The sequence below is a fragment of the Plectropomus leopardus genome, chromosome 12 (genome assembly GCF_008729295.1).
Source record: "Plectropomus leopardus isolate mb chromosome 12, YSFRI_Pleo_2.0, whole genome shotgun sequence".
NCBI classification, from domain to species: Eukaryota; Metazoa; Chordata; class Actinopteri; order Perciformes; family Serranidae; genus Plectropomus; species Plectropomus leopardus.
In genome coordinates, this window is record NC_056474.1 from 15,861,785 (window position 1) to 15,879,751 (window position 17,967).

At 39.8% G+C, this 17,967-nt stretch overlaps 1 protein-coding gene across 4 annotated transcripts in view; it reads left to right on the forward strand.

The window, feature by feature from the left end:
• The first annotated feature begins 476 nt into the window (after positions 1-476).
• Positions 477-17,967, forward strand: part of kcnab1b (potassium voltage-gated channel subfamily A regulatory beta subunit 1b) — a 58,387-nt gene continuing 40,896 nt past the window's right edge. Inside the window, exons 1-5 of one of the 4 annotated variants that reach the window (XM_042498079.1) lie at positions 477-513; positions 4,722-4,905; positions 7,587-7,831; positions 14,195-14,473; positions 15,207-15,755. In XM_042498079.1, coding sequence (XP_042354013.1) covers positions 15,541-15,755 — 215 coding nt within the window. In that variant the 5' untranslated portion in view covers positions 477-513; positions 4,722-4,905; positions 7,587-7,831; positions 14,195-14,473; positions 15,207-15,540. Of the gene's footprint in view, positions 514-4,721; positions 4,906-7,586; positions 7,832-14,029; positions 14,474-15,206; positions 15,756-17,967 lie in introns of those variants that run through there. The other 3 variants (XM_042498076.1, XM_042498077.1, XM_042498078.1) reach the window with 3 other exon arrangements.

Consider the following 17,967-nt stretch of genomic DNA (forward strand, 5'->3'; position numbering starts at 1 on the left):
AATGAAAATCAAATATCTGCATGTTTTTGTTTTCTCATTTCTGTTTCTGAAAGGAAAATCTAAAAACCAAAAAGTACACTGACCCAGATGCTATTGACGGCCCAACATTTGTCATTTATTTTGATTTGATTTTATTTGTAAATAAACATGCTCGCTTATCTTTTTGTGTACTTGTATGGTCTGCCTTTTTGTCACAGCCCCTGTGCCGGGCTGTAATAAGTTGGGGCTTGCTGCCGTCAAATTCACCATGTTGGTAAAATGAAGTCAAGGCTTTGTGGTGATTTGGCCTGGTTCGGTTTGTGTTGCTATGTCAGGTGACAAATGAGGGCCTATCAATGAGGTTATTTTGTTGGTAAGTTTGTTTATGCCCTGGGTAGCAACAAGCACTCGGTCGATTGCACACACTGATGAAGTGATTTGGTCCAGCTGCGTGCTGGTTTTGGATCTGTGCTCCACTATGGTTGCTGTTGCAGCTCTTTTATCCTGTTGGTTTGGGGGTCATGGATGAGTTTGGTAAGTACACCATGTTGCTGTGTTGGATGAAATGAAGCTGTTGTACTAGTTTACAAGTTGCTGGTTTGTTCTAAGCGGTGTGTTTTGTGTTGCTGAGCTGTGCATAATGGTGATTTTTGGTGGAGATCTGTGATCCGGGTATACAGGGTTAGTAAATTACTGTTGTTCTGTCACTGTTAGGCCTGATCCCTCCCGGGTGTTGTTGGGAGGGCTTTGTCAGATTGCTGATGAAAGTGGTTGGAGCAATTGTGAAGCTGGAGTTCGTTGCCAGTTGTTTCAGTTGTACATTTGCAGTTAGGCAGTTAGAGGGACATGGCAACTGTGATGTTTTAGCCACAATTATTTTAGTATTTTCATAATAGTTTGGGTTTTGTGGGTGAGGTTAATTCTTTTGTCACGGCTAATGTCGTGAACATGCAACGTTTTGTGCATTGTTTGAAAGTGTGCAGGAGTTTTTTCTTGATTAAGGCATGGTAAATGATTTAGCAATGTCTTAGAATGATCTGGAACCAAATTTTTGTTTGCAAGTGGGCAGTTATACAACAGTGAGTTAGTTTACTTTAGTTGTTGAGTGCTGCTGTTTTAAGTCTATCAGTTCTAGTGGAAAGCGTTTTGGTTGGATGAGTTTTGTTGTAGCTTTGGTTTCCTTTTTGTTTAGTGCATCTTGAGAGGATTTGGCAGGAGGGACCTTTTTGGTGCAACTTTTAAGCGCTTGTGTGTAATTCCAGTTCAGTGTGCCGTTATTCTGAAAAAGGCAAGGCGTTTTTTTTTTTGTCTTTTTTGCCTTGTTTTTGTGTTTTACTGTCTTTTTCTCTTTTGGGGGTAATTTTCTTGTACTTAATTGTTTTTTTCACTAATCTCATTCTAATTTTGGGGTGATTTCTTGTTTGGTTGCTCATCATTATTATAATTATCATTATTTTTTTTTTTCAAGAGATCAAGCCAATTTGTCCAGGTTTCAAAGGGTTAATGCTTTTTGCTTGCTGCAGACATCTTAGTCGGACACTTGAACTGTGGTACTAACTGTTATACCTAAATTTATGGTTCTGATTAACCAAATTTGAAAAAAATGATCCCAGGAAAATGAACATAACAAACATAACTTATCTACCCACGCATCACTTAGAGTTACAAAATGAACAGGAAGTTTTTGTTTTCTGAACTTCAGCATTTTTTTATAACTTTGATTGTGGCACTTTATGGTAGCCCTAAGATACAGAAGAACAGAAAAACAAGATAAAAACAATATAAATGGACACAAAGATAAGACATGTGCATGATACAGACACATTTACAACCAAACACTAAACTGTGACAGTTGTCAGTCTTTGAAGCAAAGAAAATGTAGGCTTATTTGCATGCGGCTGACTGCAGTGGCCTTCCACTTTGAGGGTCGGATTTTTCCAGCAGTGTTGCTGCTGGCAGTAGTGAGATTGTGCACAAGTGTGGATGAGTCACGATGGTCTTGGAGGGAACAGTGAAGAAAAGACCTCACATATCCACGGACTGAAATAGAATAAATGCTCTGTTTCTCACACTGAGTGGGAGGACACAGCAGACACACAGAGGTGCTCTCAGCTCCCACACATCCATCCAACATCTTATCTCCATTTTCAGCCCATAGCCTGTACACGTACAGCGTGTGTGTGTGTGTGTGTGTATGTGTGTATGCTTGTGTGTGCACATGTGACACTGAAAAAAAGCATCTGTTTCTTTTCTGGTCAAAATTAGGAATTTTTAAATGTAACATAATAAGACTTTAGATTCCTCAAGCTTAATATGCGGCCATAAAAACAAATGTTTTGTTGTATTCAGCTGCTGCATGCTGTCTGTCCACAGGAGGGCAGACAGGAAAAACTGAGAAAGATTAAAAAAAATGGGATGTACATTTCAGGAATAAATCTGAGGTGACAACATGCATACCACAATAAACTTACTCAATCCTACGACATATGGACAATTGATGTGTTTGAAGTATCACCAAATAATATTTCAACTAATGTGGAATTAAAAGTGTAAAATCAATTTGTTTTTGATATTTTAAAAAGGGTTTCAGTGTCTAAGGTTTATGGGGATATATTGTCAGGAAATTATTATAATGTGTATGTTATAATATCTGTGTTAATTATGTTTTCTTTTGTGTAATCACCTGAAAATAGTAGACGTATTTTCGTTACCAAAGAATGAGTTGTTTATAGGAAGTGGGTTCTCGTCCAGAGACCAACATGTTGGATCACCATGTTTCTACAAACCAAAGACTATCACTGGATAAGGCCATTTGCGTTTTCGTGTTAGCCACCATAGTTAGCAGCCCCTCTGTGACAAGCAGTGTTGGAAAGATACTGATTCATGGCGTGAAGCTGCTTTATTCAGTGTTTTTACCAGCTTCAATCACTGGGTTGGTTTGTTTTGGAGAGGAGACCTCTGCTGATAATTTGGCTCCCAGGAAAAACCTCCTGAATGTCTGGGGCAGATTATCAAGCCCCAGGGCATGCAAAAGTTCCCTCACTTACATGGGAGCAAGATACACAATCTATAGCCTCTTTTTGTGTTGCAGTTTAACTTCTTTAATAATAATATAATAATAATGTTAATTTGTAAAGCACCTCTCATACATAAAATGCAACTCAAGTGCTTTACATGCAAGTGCTAAAATTGAAAACCTAACGATACATAGAAATATAAAGATAAATAAAACCATTATACAGCACTGGATACTCTGGAAATCAGATTTTGGTGGTATTTACGATAGCTTCAAGACAGGGCTGAGCAAAGCACTTAACAGTAAGCAAAATTAGAGAATGGGAGGAAAGTACGCCAGCACATAATCACAATCCTGATCTTTGAGAGGAAGTAAAGGCATTTGCATGTAATTGACTGCAGTGGCCCTCCAGTTTTAGGGTCTGATGCTGCTTGCTGGAGTCATATTGTGCACAAGTGAGGATGAGTCACTATGGTCTTGGAGGGAAAAGTGAAGAAAAGACCTCACATTTCCACGTACTGAAATAGACTAAATGCTTTTCGTCTGCCCCTCACACTGCACACTGAGTGGGAGGACACAGCAGACACACAGAGGTGTTTGCAGCTCCCACACATCCATCCAACATCTTATCTCCATTTTCAGCCCATATGCTCCAACACTCACACGGGCCTGTGAATGACTGATGTGTGTTTCTGTTGGTGTGTGCATGTGTTTGTTCGTGTATCCATTTACAGCTTCATGACTGTATCTGCATGGATGAGTAAAGTACAAAATGTACAAATGTAAGTCACTGGGACTCATCTGACATGATACTGTATGAGTAAAACTGAATCTGGCTGCTGTATCGTCTCTGTGCACACGAGGGCAGGCTAATACAACGTACCAAGAGAGAAGAGTGCCGGGTATGATACTTTAGAAGTAAGATATTCTGTATGTACATGCTCTTTATACTAATATATTTCATTTTTAGGATCACTTTAAATGATCTGTTCCACTCTCTCACCATCAAACGATTCAAAATTGCTGTATGTTTTTCAATATTGTACTGTTGAGCTATGAAACCTGCTTTTAGAAAGCTCTTTACAAAGACAATAAAATGATATATTTTTAAAATAAAAATTTTAAAAAATTAAGTAACAAATAAAGATTTACATGAAAACACCAGCAGAAAATAAGTGATAGCAATGCGGGACATAATCTATTAATGAAAGATTTGTCTGGCAGATAATAGAAAGCCTAGATTTCATCCTTCAAAAAAGATTACACTTGCAGATCTATGAGGCCTTTTTGGAAAGTCAGAAGTGTTGGCTGTGGCGTACTAAAACTTAATGTAATTGTGGAACAAATAAAGTTGAATCTGGAGAACCAGACCCAGAAAAAAACCTATGCTGGGATGCAAACTCCACTGTGCCACCACAAAGAGGTATAAAAGCCCACAAAAATTAGATGATAGATCCATAATATTTTTATCATATACATTTGGCTTTTAATTTGTGGTTTCTGCTATATTACCTCAGTCCCTGAACCAGATTTTGGCCATTCAAACCTAGTTAATTTTGAATTATCTAATATTAACTTTAAATAAAAATAACCATACTGGGGGTACAATCACCAGAGGCCCCAAATATTATCACGATACCTAAGTCATGAAACAATATTATTGTGATTTTAAATGCAAATTTGAATATTTTGTTATGTGTCCTGACTTTTATTTTATTTTCTGTAGGCTTTGCTGCACAGCCTCCAGAGGCCGCTGGTATGTTAGCCCTCGCTGCTCTGCAGTCAGGTGGCAGCTAACAGCTGGCAGCATCGCTCCTTATCGATTAACCGCTGGAAACGATCCTGGTGGAGGGAGGACACTGCTGTGGAAACATGGTGGCCAGCCTCCAGTCTCTCCCCAGGTGTCCCCGGTGAGTAAGCAGCTCCATTATAACCCGCAAAACCTCTTTATCATTGTTGACTAAGTTAGCACAACTAGCAAACACTGCTAACAGAGCTAACAGTGAAGTTAATGCTAATGGGGGTTAGCGGCTCAATATTTAGCCGATATTGACTGGGGCGAGCTTGGCGTAAACCATGGCATTATCCATTGGTTTGAGGATTGTCCTTTTAAAGTCACTGGCATTTCGGTAGTTGCCATTATGGATAGGTATGTTTGGATTTTATTAATACCGATACTGCTTATTGGTATCAACAGTCGATCCTTATCAATACAACTCTATAACTTGGTGCAGAATATAAAGACATGACATGTAAAGCTGTGAAAAACTGAGATTATTTAGTTTTTGCCACAAACTGGACACCTTAATAATTTGTGAAGCTGGCTATTCAAATTTCCTTTGACAAACTTTCCAATAACTGTCATGACTGCAGGTTTCTCCTCTGTCCTGTGTGACTTATCATGTAGCTTTTAATTTGACTGACCTTACTTCCACAAACTGAGTGAACTGCAAGGTTTCATATATAACAATCTAACGTTTCACGTGAATCTTCAGTTCAGTATTTTTTCAGAGTAAAAATAACAAACAAAAAGACTATAGTGCTTGTTAATTGAAATTTATCAAGGGGAGGATGTGACTCAGCCACTGATGCTTTGCAGACATCATGTCACTCAGGCAATCCCTTAAATATGCAACTTTTAATTAAATGTATATAGGTAAGTAATTAAAAAAAAAACACCAATCATCGTTACCATCATAAAAATGTTTATTTCTGCTTTTAACATGGACATCTACTAGGACTGACTTTGTTTTGGAGCCAGCTTTAAGAGGGCAAGTAAGTGAACTGCAGTTTTTGGCACATGCACATTGGCTTCATATTTCAGCATCAAAGGTTGCTGCTTGGGGAGACCGCATGATGGGTGCAGTTTTTGCCAAAGCAATGCTATTGGATCAGTACTGCATTATTAGAAGTAGTTGCTGAATAAGTGGCACCTCTAGATCCCACCTGACCTGGTTAATGTGCAGTGCAGAGCGGCCGAGGCTAACTAATCAGTGGAGACTGAAAGGAGGGCACTGAGCACCATGTTTCTGTATATTTGATTTGATCTTGCTTTATTGTCATGGAAAAGAAAATCTGAACATCAACAGTTCCACATAAATAACAAAAAATGAAAATCAAGAATTAACAAAACAAAATCATACAGTAAATATTATCACAACAAACACTAGGTAAAGTGGATGCAGTGAAACATATTAGTGTGTCTAGCCGGCTGTCTGTCACTGTGCAGTAACTGAAGAGTAGCAAAATTAACTTATAGGCCGACATGTATAACCAGTCAGAAATATTCTTAGTGGTTAACATATAAGTGGTCAACCATTGACATGCCTAGCCAGATATCCTATGATGTAGCAGTGAGCTATAAATTCACCACTTCTAAGCACTCACCCAAGGTCTTGGCCTGCAGCTGCCTATACAGGAGACACCGATTAACTAACCAAGAGAAAAAACATCTGCTCGACCTGAAGGAATTTCAGTCCACTGAAGGGTCTCCAACTGATGATTACACTCTTCAGCTTTCAGGGGGCAGCCTTTGTAGAGTTATACAACTGGTGAAATAATCAAATAATGTCAATTACACCAATATTTTCTGAAGTAGTGCCACCTTAAGTTAGTGATCATACCAGACCAAATGAGCCTGTAGCAGGAAGGCAAGGACACGTTTTATTCAATTCCAATTTTTCATTTGTAAGAGGAAAACTGGGACATTTTTTCTTTTAAATGTAATGTAGAATCACTCTGATATCTAACATATGCAGCAAAAGGCATTTAATACTGGGGATATGTACAACAACATGCCCATACTTGTGGTCTAGTTGCCTGGCTCAGTGTACTGGAGATAGTGATTAAGTTTTCTTTTCGTACGGGAAGTCTCCTCTTAAAAAGAAGCTTCTGTGTTTGCATTGTGAATCTCATTATCTGGCTGCATTCCTGTTTCTGTCATGTAATCATTTGCGATAAGAAATTGTTCCCAGAGCAGACTAGGTGGACCGGATTATGCTCTCAGCTGCAACTTGAATTGGCTGTGCGTACAACAGATGCATCGAGAAAATATTTCTGACAAGTACAAATAGACAGAAATATCCCCCTGGCTTTGTTCGGCTTGCCTCACACACAAACAGGGCTCTCTCGCTGGAGCCACCAGGAGCTCAAACAAAAGCTGCCTTTGTCTTTTAATTTGTCAATCATCTAAGAATAAGGTTGACATCACAGGTATGGCACACAGAGTTTCTGGCCGCCTCTCTTTTATCTCCTTTGATACAGTTGGTATGTTGATTTTATTTGTGTGTGTCTTGTTTGTCCGGCTGTCTTTGCTTTGTCTATGCACAGATGTACTTTGTTTGATACATCTGTGGAAATTGTGTCAGGGTATTCCTCTAAATCACTCTGTATTTGACAAAAAGTCTTCAGCAAACAAATACGGATATCCTTCATGGTCCCGCATGACCAGCATTGCATTGTACTTACATGGAGATGTTTTTAGGACACATTCTCTCCACAGGATGCCTCTATATTGAAAAGGATTTGCTAACTAAATAAAGTGTTGCCGCAGCCTGTGGGAGACAAAGCTGATCCAAACATGTATCTCAAGGCAGCCTGCAGTGAGATCCCCGTGCCCAGGCAGAGAGGGGGGCCGAGGCTGGATCGCTGCCCCAGTTCCATCCAGCAGAGGCAGGGGGCCGGAGCCAGGGTGCACCCCTCAAGCCCAACCAGCTGCCTTCCAGGAAGCTTCGAAGCCAGCAGACCTCGAGAGCAGCAGAGTTTGGAGGAGCTTCTTCATGTGAACAGCCATTTTTTCCAGGCATCCACCCAGCCTAGAGCCAGCATGGTGTACAGGTAGGATAATATGTTTTAAAATTATAATAGATTTAGTAGATAAATGGCATAAATTCAGACCATGCTGTGTTATTCTATATAGAAAGCTTGTTAAAAAAGTGATTTATGGGAAAAAAAGTTTTACATTACTTATTTGTTACTTATTTTTGCATCATTTTGGCGTATCATGTTGATTCTGCTGCATAAACTGCAACTTTTTCTGATCTATTCAAGAGTTAATTTGAATTTAGTTTAAACCTTTGAAAGCTGAGCAAATTGGTTTGATTTATTTAACAAACAAGGGAATGAGCAATGACAGAAATGACCCAGAATTTAGCAAGAAATTTGTGAAAAGTACAAGTCGATTACCTGTAAATTTGTACAAGAAATAATTGAAAAATAATTTTGAAATATATATATATATATATATATATATATATATATATATATATATATATATGTATGTAATGTTAAAAAACAATAAAATCTTGTTAAAAAACAAGAAATTAACAATGTTAAGAAACAAGAAAAGCAAGAATATGCAATTATGATAGAACAAAAAAGTAGGAACTTCTAACCTAAAAACAGTGGCGTAAAAGATCCAGGTCCAGGCACTCGGGATGGTTTGAAAATCATAAAAGGCTTTTAACTCATAGGGCTAGAAATATTAGAAATACACCAACACGTTTCACCTTCCTCAGGGTGTAATGACACTGCTTTTTCAAACCATCCTGATAGCCTGGACCTGGATCTTTTACACCACTGTTTTTGGTTAGACGTTCCTCCTGTCTTTGAAGTATTCTTTTCCATGAGCACCAAGCACTCCTGCTGCCTCTCTTTTTTACATGTAATGATGAAAATTATAAATATAGTTTTTCCCAAGCTTTTTTTTCTTCTTTCTTTTGACTTTGACTTGATTTTCCCCTAGATTTATCAAAAAAAAATCTAAATCTACCTTCTTTTTTTCTTTCTTTTTTTGCAATATATGGAACATTTCTCATTAATTACTCATTGCCTTCTCCCCCATGCTTTTGCAAGGAGTCGTACCAATTTGCTCAAGGTTAAAAAGGTTTAAATACCTGTGAAAGACCAAGAAAAGAGATGTTGCTCCACGTTTCAGAGGGTTTATCATGGTAAACAACACTGTTTGTTAATTCACTCCAATTTGTGTCATTTAAAAACCACTAGAAGTAAGGATTAAAGTTTAACTCTGCTCAGCGGAGCCCCTGTCCTGTTAAATACCTAATGCTTTCATCATCTCCTGATAAGGAAGTCCTTCTTAGCACAGCGAGACCTCGCACTAATTCCCATCCGCAATTAGACTTGACGTTGAAGGCACATGAGGCCACCATTAGACATGCTGCTGTGTCTTCAGTGGCTTCGGCAGGTTTCAGAACTGTGGAAAGACTGAGGATTTAAATAAGTAATGAAGACTAGAGCTAACGCTTGAGTTGATTGTCGTAGCAAAGCAGAAAGAGAGTGAGCACAGATATATCATTTTAAAAAAGACATTTGTTTTTGGCAGTTTCTGAAATTTTCAGGATGTTGAACGTATGTGTGGCGGTATTTGGTTTAAACAATACTGTGTGAACCCAATTAGAGAAAAAGAAACTGGACTTGGACTTATTTATTTTATAGCTACACAATTAATCCAAGTGGCCAACGATTATCTTTTTCTCTCTCTAGTTTGACAGTATCGTATGTGATACCAAATTTACACTTTACCTCATGACATATAATATTGAGTGAGAAATAATAACTAAAATAATAAGAATGTGACAAGTTTAAAACCACAAGTGTGCAATGAATTCTACCTCGACTGTAGCATGAAATCATTTTTTTGCAGTATGTTGGCATTTATAAACAAAAAGAATCACTTTTTTAAGAGTAATGACATTTAAAGATCCAGTGTGTAGAATTGAAGGGCATCTAGCCGAGAGGTTACATAATTAAAACTAAAACTCCTGTGTGTGGAGGAAAACTATGTTTCCCGACATGACAATGTGAAAATGCAAATGGCCCAAACTATAGCCAGTGTTTTGATATGTCCGTTCTGGGCTACTGTAGAACGACATGGCAGACTCCATGGCAGAGGACTAGGCTCCCTAAAAAAGCTACTCAGCTTTACCTCTGACATCTGTGAAAATTTGTATGATTTCTTCTAAAAACACAGGAAAATATACAAGGAGCAACTTGGCAAGAAATGTTCAACAAGAAATGAAAAAATAGTGAAAGGTGACTGTTAATAGATTATTGGATATTATCAAAAATTATGAAAAAAATGTCTCGGACTATTTTTTTAATTCTCTTAATTATATATATATTTTAAATTATGTTACAGAAAAAAAGATTTTGTGTTAAATTGTTTATTTTTCTTGATGTCATTTTTTGATTATTAGTTTATTTATTTACTTTTTATTATATTCTAGTACTTTTCTTGTAACCTTTTATTCATTTCTTGCTAATTTTGGGCCATTTCTTGTTAAGTTGCTCAGGTTTCAAAGGGTTTAACTGTGATTCCCTTGATGTACGAAAGTGAAATTTAAAAAAACAATTCCCCTCTGCATTTAGGATTAGCTGTTACCCTAGGCAGTTTTGTTTCAATAACCTCCGATACATAAAGGCTAAATCTGCACAGCGAGCTTGTAAGCCATTTATCCTGAGGTTAAAATTCTGCATAAACATTTCATCAATACTATGAACCACTGAGCGCTTCACCAGATAAATGGCTGTGCATCTTCTTCCCTCTATCATTCAATATCCCCACATATGCCTGCAGGGCAGACACTTAAGGTCACTATGCTTCTGTAGAGGCTGCTACAATAAAGATGTCAGCATGCATCAGTGTCACCATATGGAGCGGGTTCAAACTGAGATGATGTCGTGGCAGGAGCTCACCCGATAATGATGCTGATGGTGATAATGGGAAGTGTCATAATGGTGGTGGTGGAAACAATGATGATGATGATAGAAATAGTAGTTTTGGGGCCATGATGAGGATGACATGAGAATATAAGCAGATGGTAAAACTGATGCTTTGGGTGCTGGATGGTGATGTCGATGATGACCTTGCATTTTCAGTCGAATCCTTCTCCTATCACATTCAGAGTCAAGCTTCTTTATCAATGTTTCATGCATGTTTGCTGGCCCGGAGTGAAATTTGTAGCGCTTAATAACTGTGACCATTATGTCTACACAGAGTTGGTGCCACCTTATTAAGGCAGATTAAACAACCAATTCTTCCTCTGCGGTGTTGTTCGCGCAGTGCATCACAATGACTTGCGCTCCAGGTCTAATTTGCAGCATAGGGGAGAGACTATGAGCTTGGAATGAGGGAGCGTGCCGTGTTTATTACTTAGAAAGGAGAAATGGGAGAGGAGGAGCTGAGAGGAAGCAGAAGACAGACAGACAGAGGATGTGAGCGAAAAAAAAGTGGGAATGCAGAGGAAAATACGGAGAGAAAGAAGCGATCGAGCAGTGAGAGACTGCTGCAGCAGTGACGTCATGGACAGCTTGGAGAGGTTTCCCCCCTTATCATCTCTAATTACTCAACAGGAGGTTAGTGCTGATAAGGAAAACTGTCTATTAGGATTTAATATCCTTTTGCAATCCAGGTTAAAATGTGCAACACAAAAATCTTAAATTTGTCAAGCAGTGGACTGTTAACACAGCTATTAATGTGTGACATGGAAGCTAATGTTGCTGAGTGTCTATGAAAGAAGAAAATCACTGTTTCTCATACATGCAGAATTCTGAAGGACTACAACCAGTGAGTGCATCAAGCTTTTCCACACTGTGGGAAACCCAGGTTTAGGTTCGAGGTATTAATCAGTCTCCTCAGTGCATTGTCACAGTGTCTCATTTATTTCAACAAGTGCGTCCTCGCTGTATGGAGGTTTGTGTCTTAGCAACAGCGTTTCAGAACTCTATTATAGGTTCTTACTGGAGCAATTAAAGCAGGGTGGTGTGCCTCAGGGTATCAGTGCTATCGGCCTCTGGGGATTTCAGCCAAGAATGTAACAGTTCCAGTTGACGCTTTTGACTGACACACTTTTAAATGGGATCGACAGCAAGGAAGTTGTAGCCCTGGAGGTGCTGGTGACATTAGAGGGATGTTTGCAACTTGGTCCAACTGTGCAGTTACTTTTTCAGAGTGTTTGCAGAACAACATGATCAAGATAAAATACGCAGGCAAACAGGCTGTAGAAGATGCAGAAATGGCAACATGCTGTGCTGTTTTCAGTTTTTCTAAAAGGTGGTGTGATCTGATGGTGCACCTCACTGATTTTGCACATAGAGATCAGTTTACTCTGATGATGTCATCCGGATTATTTGAGACTCCAAATCCCTCTAAAAAAAACCTTTGTTCAAGGCTGTTCTCGTACACTATTTGTATGTAAAACTACAAAAATGAATGCAATGTTATTTAAGGGTACGTTGCTCCCATGTTTCTCTTCCTAAACCTAACCAAAGTGACTACTTGCTGTAACCTAACCTACTTAACTTTTTTAAGTAGGTAACTTTACATTAAGTACATAAAAGCATTTGTGAGACGCTAAATTGTTAGAATTCATTCAAACTTTTGTCTGAAAAAACCTGTCAGATGTGTGATGCGTTCTTTAAGCCCTTTAAACTGCCACTATAATCCAAAGAGGAAGAAGATGTAAGGCAAGCATGGCTATTTTTCACAGGAAACAATATGGTGGCCAGCTGGTGACAAACAAACTTAACCAGTAAGCTAAAAAATGTATCTGAAAGCATGTTATTGTAGGTATTTTAGCACTGCTTAATGTTATTGTTTCATTTGAGTTCTTCCAGCCTCCATTTTCACAATACAAAAAATAGTATGGTGCCTGCTTCTTGATACAAATTCTTGTATTACAGCCAGGCAGTTCACTAAAACATCTATCTGATGACATTTTGGGAGAGAAATAAGCAGTACAGTATCTGGGTTTTTATTTGATCAGCACTGCCTGGTTCTTGGTCTGAGTTTGAGAGAGACAGAGAGAGAGAGGTGTGGTGCTTGTCTCTCTCTGTTGGCTTCTGTGCTCTTTGTGATGGCAGGCGTATAAAGTACAATCTGTAGTTCAAGCAAAAGCCCTGGAGCTAGTCGATTTTTGTTGAAAGAGAAGCAGGGTGGTCTGAGCGCTGGTAAGATGAAGGGACATTCACCCCAGTTCATGTACACACACTCTTGTGATGAACTTGGTTAAAAATATGCAAAGTATCCCTTTAAGAAATGTTTGTCATCTTCCAATAATAAACATAGTCATGATTTGGTGTCAATTCAATATATTAACATCGACATCTAAATCAGAAAGTGTTGAGTAAGTAGTCATTGCTTCATCTCTGAAGGTCATGAGCCTAAATGTTTGTTATGTTACACTGCATCGAAGCCTGGAGCTTTCCTTTGCATTACAAGCACTTGGGGCTCTAAAAACATATAAACTCAACTTAGATACATCTTATCATATTTCTCAACAAATATAAAAAATCACCTACCTTCTGACCCAGAAACCAACTTTGGCATCCAGGATGATGGGGGACCAGTCAAACTGATTTTCGCTGTTATCAGATGCAATCACAAGGATATAAATAAAACTGCGCTGGCCTCGAGGTTCGTGGATGTTCAATGAACCGTAAAATCCTGCATTGTCACATTACCACTCAGTGGGGGAGGAAAGTAAGACGCTGCGCTGCCTGAACGCCGGTTTGTGCTTCACTCTGCTGTGCCATTCAGCATCTGCTCCGAGATGTCAGTGTTGCTCTTCTTTGGTTCTTCTTTGACACTGTAATCATGTGTAATTTCTCACAGTGCAAAACATGAAGTAGCACTTATTGCGTGGTTGTAAATGTTACTGCAGTGTAAAGAGGGCATGCACTATAATTGCAGACAACAGAAAGTAAAATGGCCCGTAAGTCGTCACCAGTGAAGTGAAGCGTGCAGGTTACTGTAATCAACCTCCATATGCCACTTTAACATCCAGCCTGAAGTAAATGAACACACATAAACGCGCATCAATTCAGCTCCCTTGATTTTCATTCAGAATATACCTCCCTCTCTCTCTCTCGCTCTCTCTCTCTCTCTCTCTCTCTCTCTGTCTCGCTCCCTCTCCCTCTCTCTGTGAGTCTCTCTCTCTCTCTCTGTGAGTGTGTGGCGCCATAGTGAAAAACACTGCAGTTCTTTCAGCCAGTCAGCCTGAGCCAGTAGCCTATACACACTGTCTCTCTCCCTCATTCAGCGCCTGGCTCACTCTCTCTACGCTCAGCACGCGCTGCTCCTCGCCTCCTCACTGCATCTGTCCTCTTCTCCCTGAAGTGAGGTACCATGCATCCTGCTTTCTCCTCCTCCTCCTCTTCTCAGCTTGTCTGTTACCATTCCAGGGTCCCTTTATCAAACAGAGCATTCTTGCTGCAAAGCCGGGGACCATAAAAGCAGTGTCCTGCTCGCTTGAGGACTTTGGAGACGGGACAAGGCTGTTCTGCCTGGTCTGAGGACAGCTGCTGGAGACACTGCCGCTGCTGTTGCCGCTTCTGCTGGGATGCGGATCTTTGCGGGGCCTCTGCTTTTCGTGTAACAACGCTCGATTCCTCTCAAAGTTGCGGGAGGGCAATCAACAATCTCATCCTTGTTCCTCAGAGAGCGCTGGCAACTCACTGTGCGTAAGAACACTTGTCTCACTAAAGATTTAATAGTGTGTTCTAAGTTGTCAATTTGCGAGCGTTTTCTGTGAAAGCATGACCTTATTTTGAAGATGTGTGGTGTGAGTGTCTGTGATTACATGTGTGTCGAAAGCTCAGTGTGGTGGTGCAGTTTTACTCTCCTCACTCCAGGTGTTTGACTAAAAGGCTTAGCTGCGGTTGGAGGGTGAGAAAGGCTCCCCAGACGCCCACAACTCCTGACTGCCCGACAAACGCTTCCAGACACCCTAAAGGGAAATGCATTAAAAAGAGGAATTAGAGGAAGACTTTGTAAACAGAATCGATAAATAAGCAAGGAGCCAAATTTGAGTCAGAAACAAGAAGTGCACAATAGGATGAGGAGAGGAAAACAGGACAGTCACAGAAAGAGAAAAATGAGATAGAAAGGCAAGAAAAACTAGGGCAGAATTGCTCCATTCATATTGCCACGTCGAAGCAGCTTAGAGATGTGAGCAGAAGACGTTAAACTGGAGGAAACGGGAAACGAAAATACAATGAGGTCTTGCAGGCTTGTCTTTCTTTTTCTGGTTCAGCAGGACATTTTCCCCGTTTCCTCACAGCTTTAACCCTCACCCCTCTAACCTCTGCAACAGACAAGTGCTCTTCTCAACTGGGCGACTCTTTCAGCGACTCATTCAGTGCTTCTTCTCCTTCATCCTTCCCCCTCCATCTCCACCCTCTCTCATACCTTCAGGTGGAGTCAAACCAGCACAGGATCCCCCATCTCGACGCGTCACACACTGACCAGGACTGCACTGCTGTTATGTCTGATCTTGACGCAACATCAGCTTGAGATTCTCCTCCTAAGAGAAACCGAATAAGCTCGTGCTCCCGTCACCCCTGCCTGTGATTTCCATATGAGAATCAGCAGCAGGCAGAAGTGGCCACGGACTTTCAACTTCACATAAGAACAACAGGGGACAAAACTTCCAAGGACAGACAAAAGAAGACTGTTAAGAACCTTGAGGACACCAAACAAAGCCTTTTTTTTTGTCTCGGAGCAGTTCTAGTGGCCTTCGCCAACAGCCATGCAGGTGTCCTTTGCATGTACGGACCACGGGCTGAAGGCCCCGCGTAACGGCGAGCACAGCAAGCAGAATGCCACCAGCCCCAACACAGCCAGCCAGGCCCGCGCCCGCTTCCGCACCGTGGCCCTGATAGCTCGCAGCCTGGGCTCCTTCACCCACCGCTACCACCACAACCTCAAGGAGTCCACCGCCAAGCTCACCGGCATGAAGTACCGGTACGTAGACTGATGGTGGAGACTGTGTGAGAGAGGAGAGTGAGCAGGACGGAGGAGGTGTATTTAGTTTTGGTTAAATTATTTCTCCTGTTCCCAGATTATGCCTGCCAAGCCCTGAATGTGAGAGAAAGAAAAAGTAATAAGTGAATGTGAATGACAACACAGTCTGTCTGAAAGGGCCCTGAAGGAGACAATGGATATATATGGGCAGTGACAGGTGATGAGTGGGATGGTGTGTGTGTGTGTGTGCGTGTGCGTTCGTGCATCCGTGCGTGCATGCGTGCGTGCATGCGTGCATGTGTTTGTGTCAAGATATGTATATTTTTCCAAGATGCAAATTTACAGGCAACTCTATTTAATTAAATCACAATTAATAGTGTCCGTAGAAAACTAGGATCTGGGTGAGTTTCGATCGTTTGAAATTTAATTTAATTGCTTGTGGGTGATAATTGAAGAGAGACAAGATGTTTTGATGTGGTAGTGACAGATAAAAAATACAGTTATAGTTAAAGCTTTTTTTATCTGGGTATATTGGTTTTATACTGGTCTAGTTTCAACCTCAGATTGCTGAACTCAAATTCCACTTTTTTATATAGCATCTTTTATACAAACATGCAGCCCAAAGTGCTTCAGATAGCAATACTGAAACGACACAGACAAAAAACATGAATAAAAATAAATAATTCAGTGTCAATAAATAACATTTTTCCATGACTGAAAATAACGACAATAGAATGTAAAAAATAAACAATAAAAAAAAGTGGGCAAAAGTGGCATTAAAACCAAAATGATGTAAAACCCAAAGATTAAAACTTAAAAACTCACACTGTAACATATCTCTAAATTAAAAGACAGATTAAAAAGAAGGGTGTTAAATTTCTTTTCAAAAAAGAGAGAGAGAGAGCTTGCCATTCTAATATCCAGAGGCAGTGAGCTCCACAGTTCAGGGGCATAAAAACTGTATTGTAGACGCTCTAAACCAGTAATATATACTGGTATCGCATATATATCCGAAATAATCGTCATTCCACCACACCATACAATGAACAACAAATTCAAAGAAAACACCTGTCACAAAGATATTATCATACTAATATCATGAAAATAATATTTGAACCATAATGACCATACAAATAATAAAGAGGTAAGAGAGAAAAAATACAACATTATCACAGTGAAGCAGAGCACAAAAGTAGCGCTTAACATCTGTGCCAGATGTTTGTGTCAAAATCTGTCTATGGAGAGGGGGGTTTAAGGACTTTGGTGGCAAATGTCAGACCATAAGTGATCAGAATAAGATTTATCACCAAGAAAGTTTTTCACTTACAAGAAATAAGCTTCGGTTAATTGTACATACATTAAACATGCAGTAAATACATGTTAAGAGGAAATTAAAATAAAGGAAAATTGCAGCAGCAGAAAAAGAATACAGAATAGAAACATTACAATAAAAATATGAAAAAGACACTTTAGGTGCTGCTTTACAGTATGGATACCATCATGTACAGTATGAGAAAATTTAACTAAATGCTGATCCTTTTATAGATATGACAAAACAATTTGATTAACAAGAGAAAAAGGAAAATATCACCAACAGAACAGATAAAAACCAAAGAAATATGAAACTGACATGACGCTGGTGTGCACTCAACACAACTAAATAAATTATCTCATGCATTCTGTACATCTACAGCACAGGGCTTCACTGTATCAAAGCTCAGTTTGATCTCTAAGGTCTCTCATGATCTTTTTCAAAACTACCACCGCCGTCACTGTAAGACTTTGACTGCCCTGCGTACACCTCTCAGTCACCGTACAGTATATTCTGGAAAGTGTCACACTAAAGCAGAGCAGAGCAGTGCATCTGTGTGTGTGTGTGTGTGTGTGTGTGTGTGTGTGGGAGTAGTAACAAGGCTGGGCAAAGTAAACAATGCTCTCTTATCTCAGTGAGTGGGCTGTTAACCCAGACCGCAGGAGCAAAATAGTAGCTTTCACCTCGCGCTGGAGAAGGTGACATCATTGCTTACAGTGTCAGGATCAAGAGAGACACAAAGACTGAGAAGAAAAGGGGATTATGGGAATGGATGGAGTTAGAAAGAAGAATTGAAAGACAGAAATAACAAAGAAAAGGAGGAGGTAGAAAGTGAATGAAAGAGAAAATTGGGGCACGCAGGTCAATTCACAGAAAAGAGGCAATTAGCAGAATCTCGGC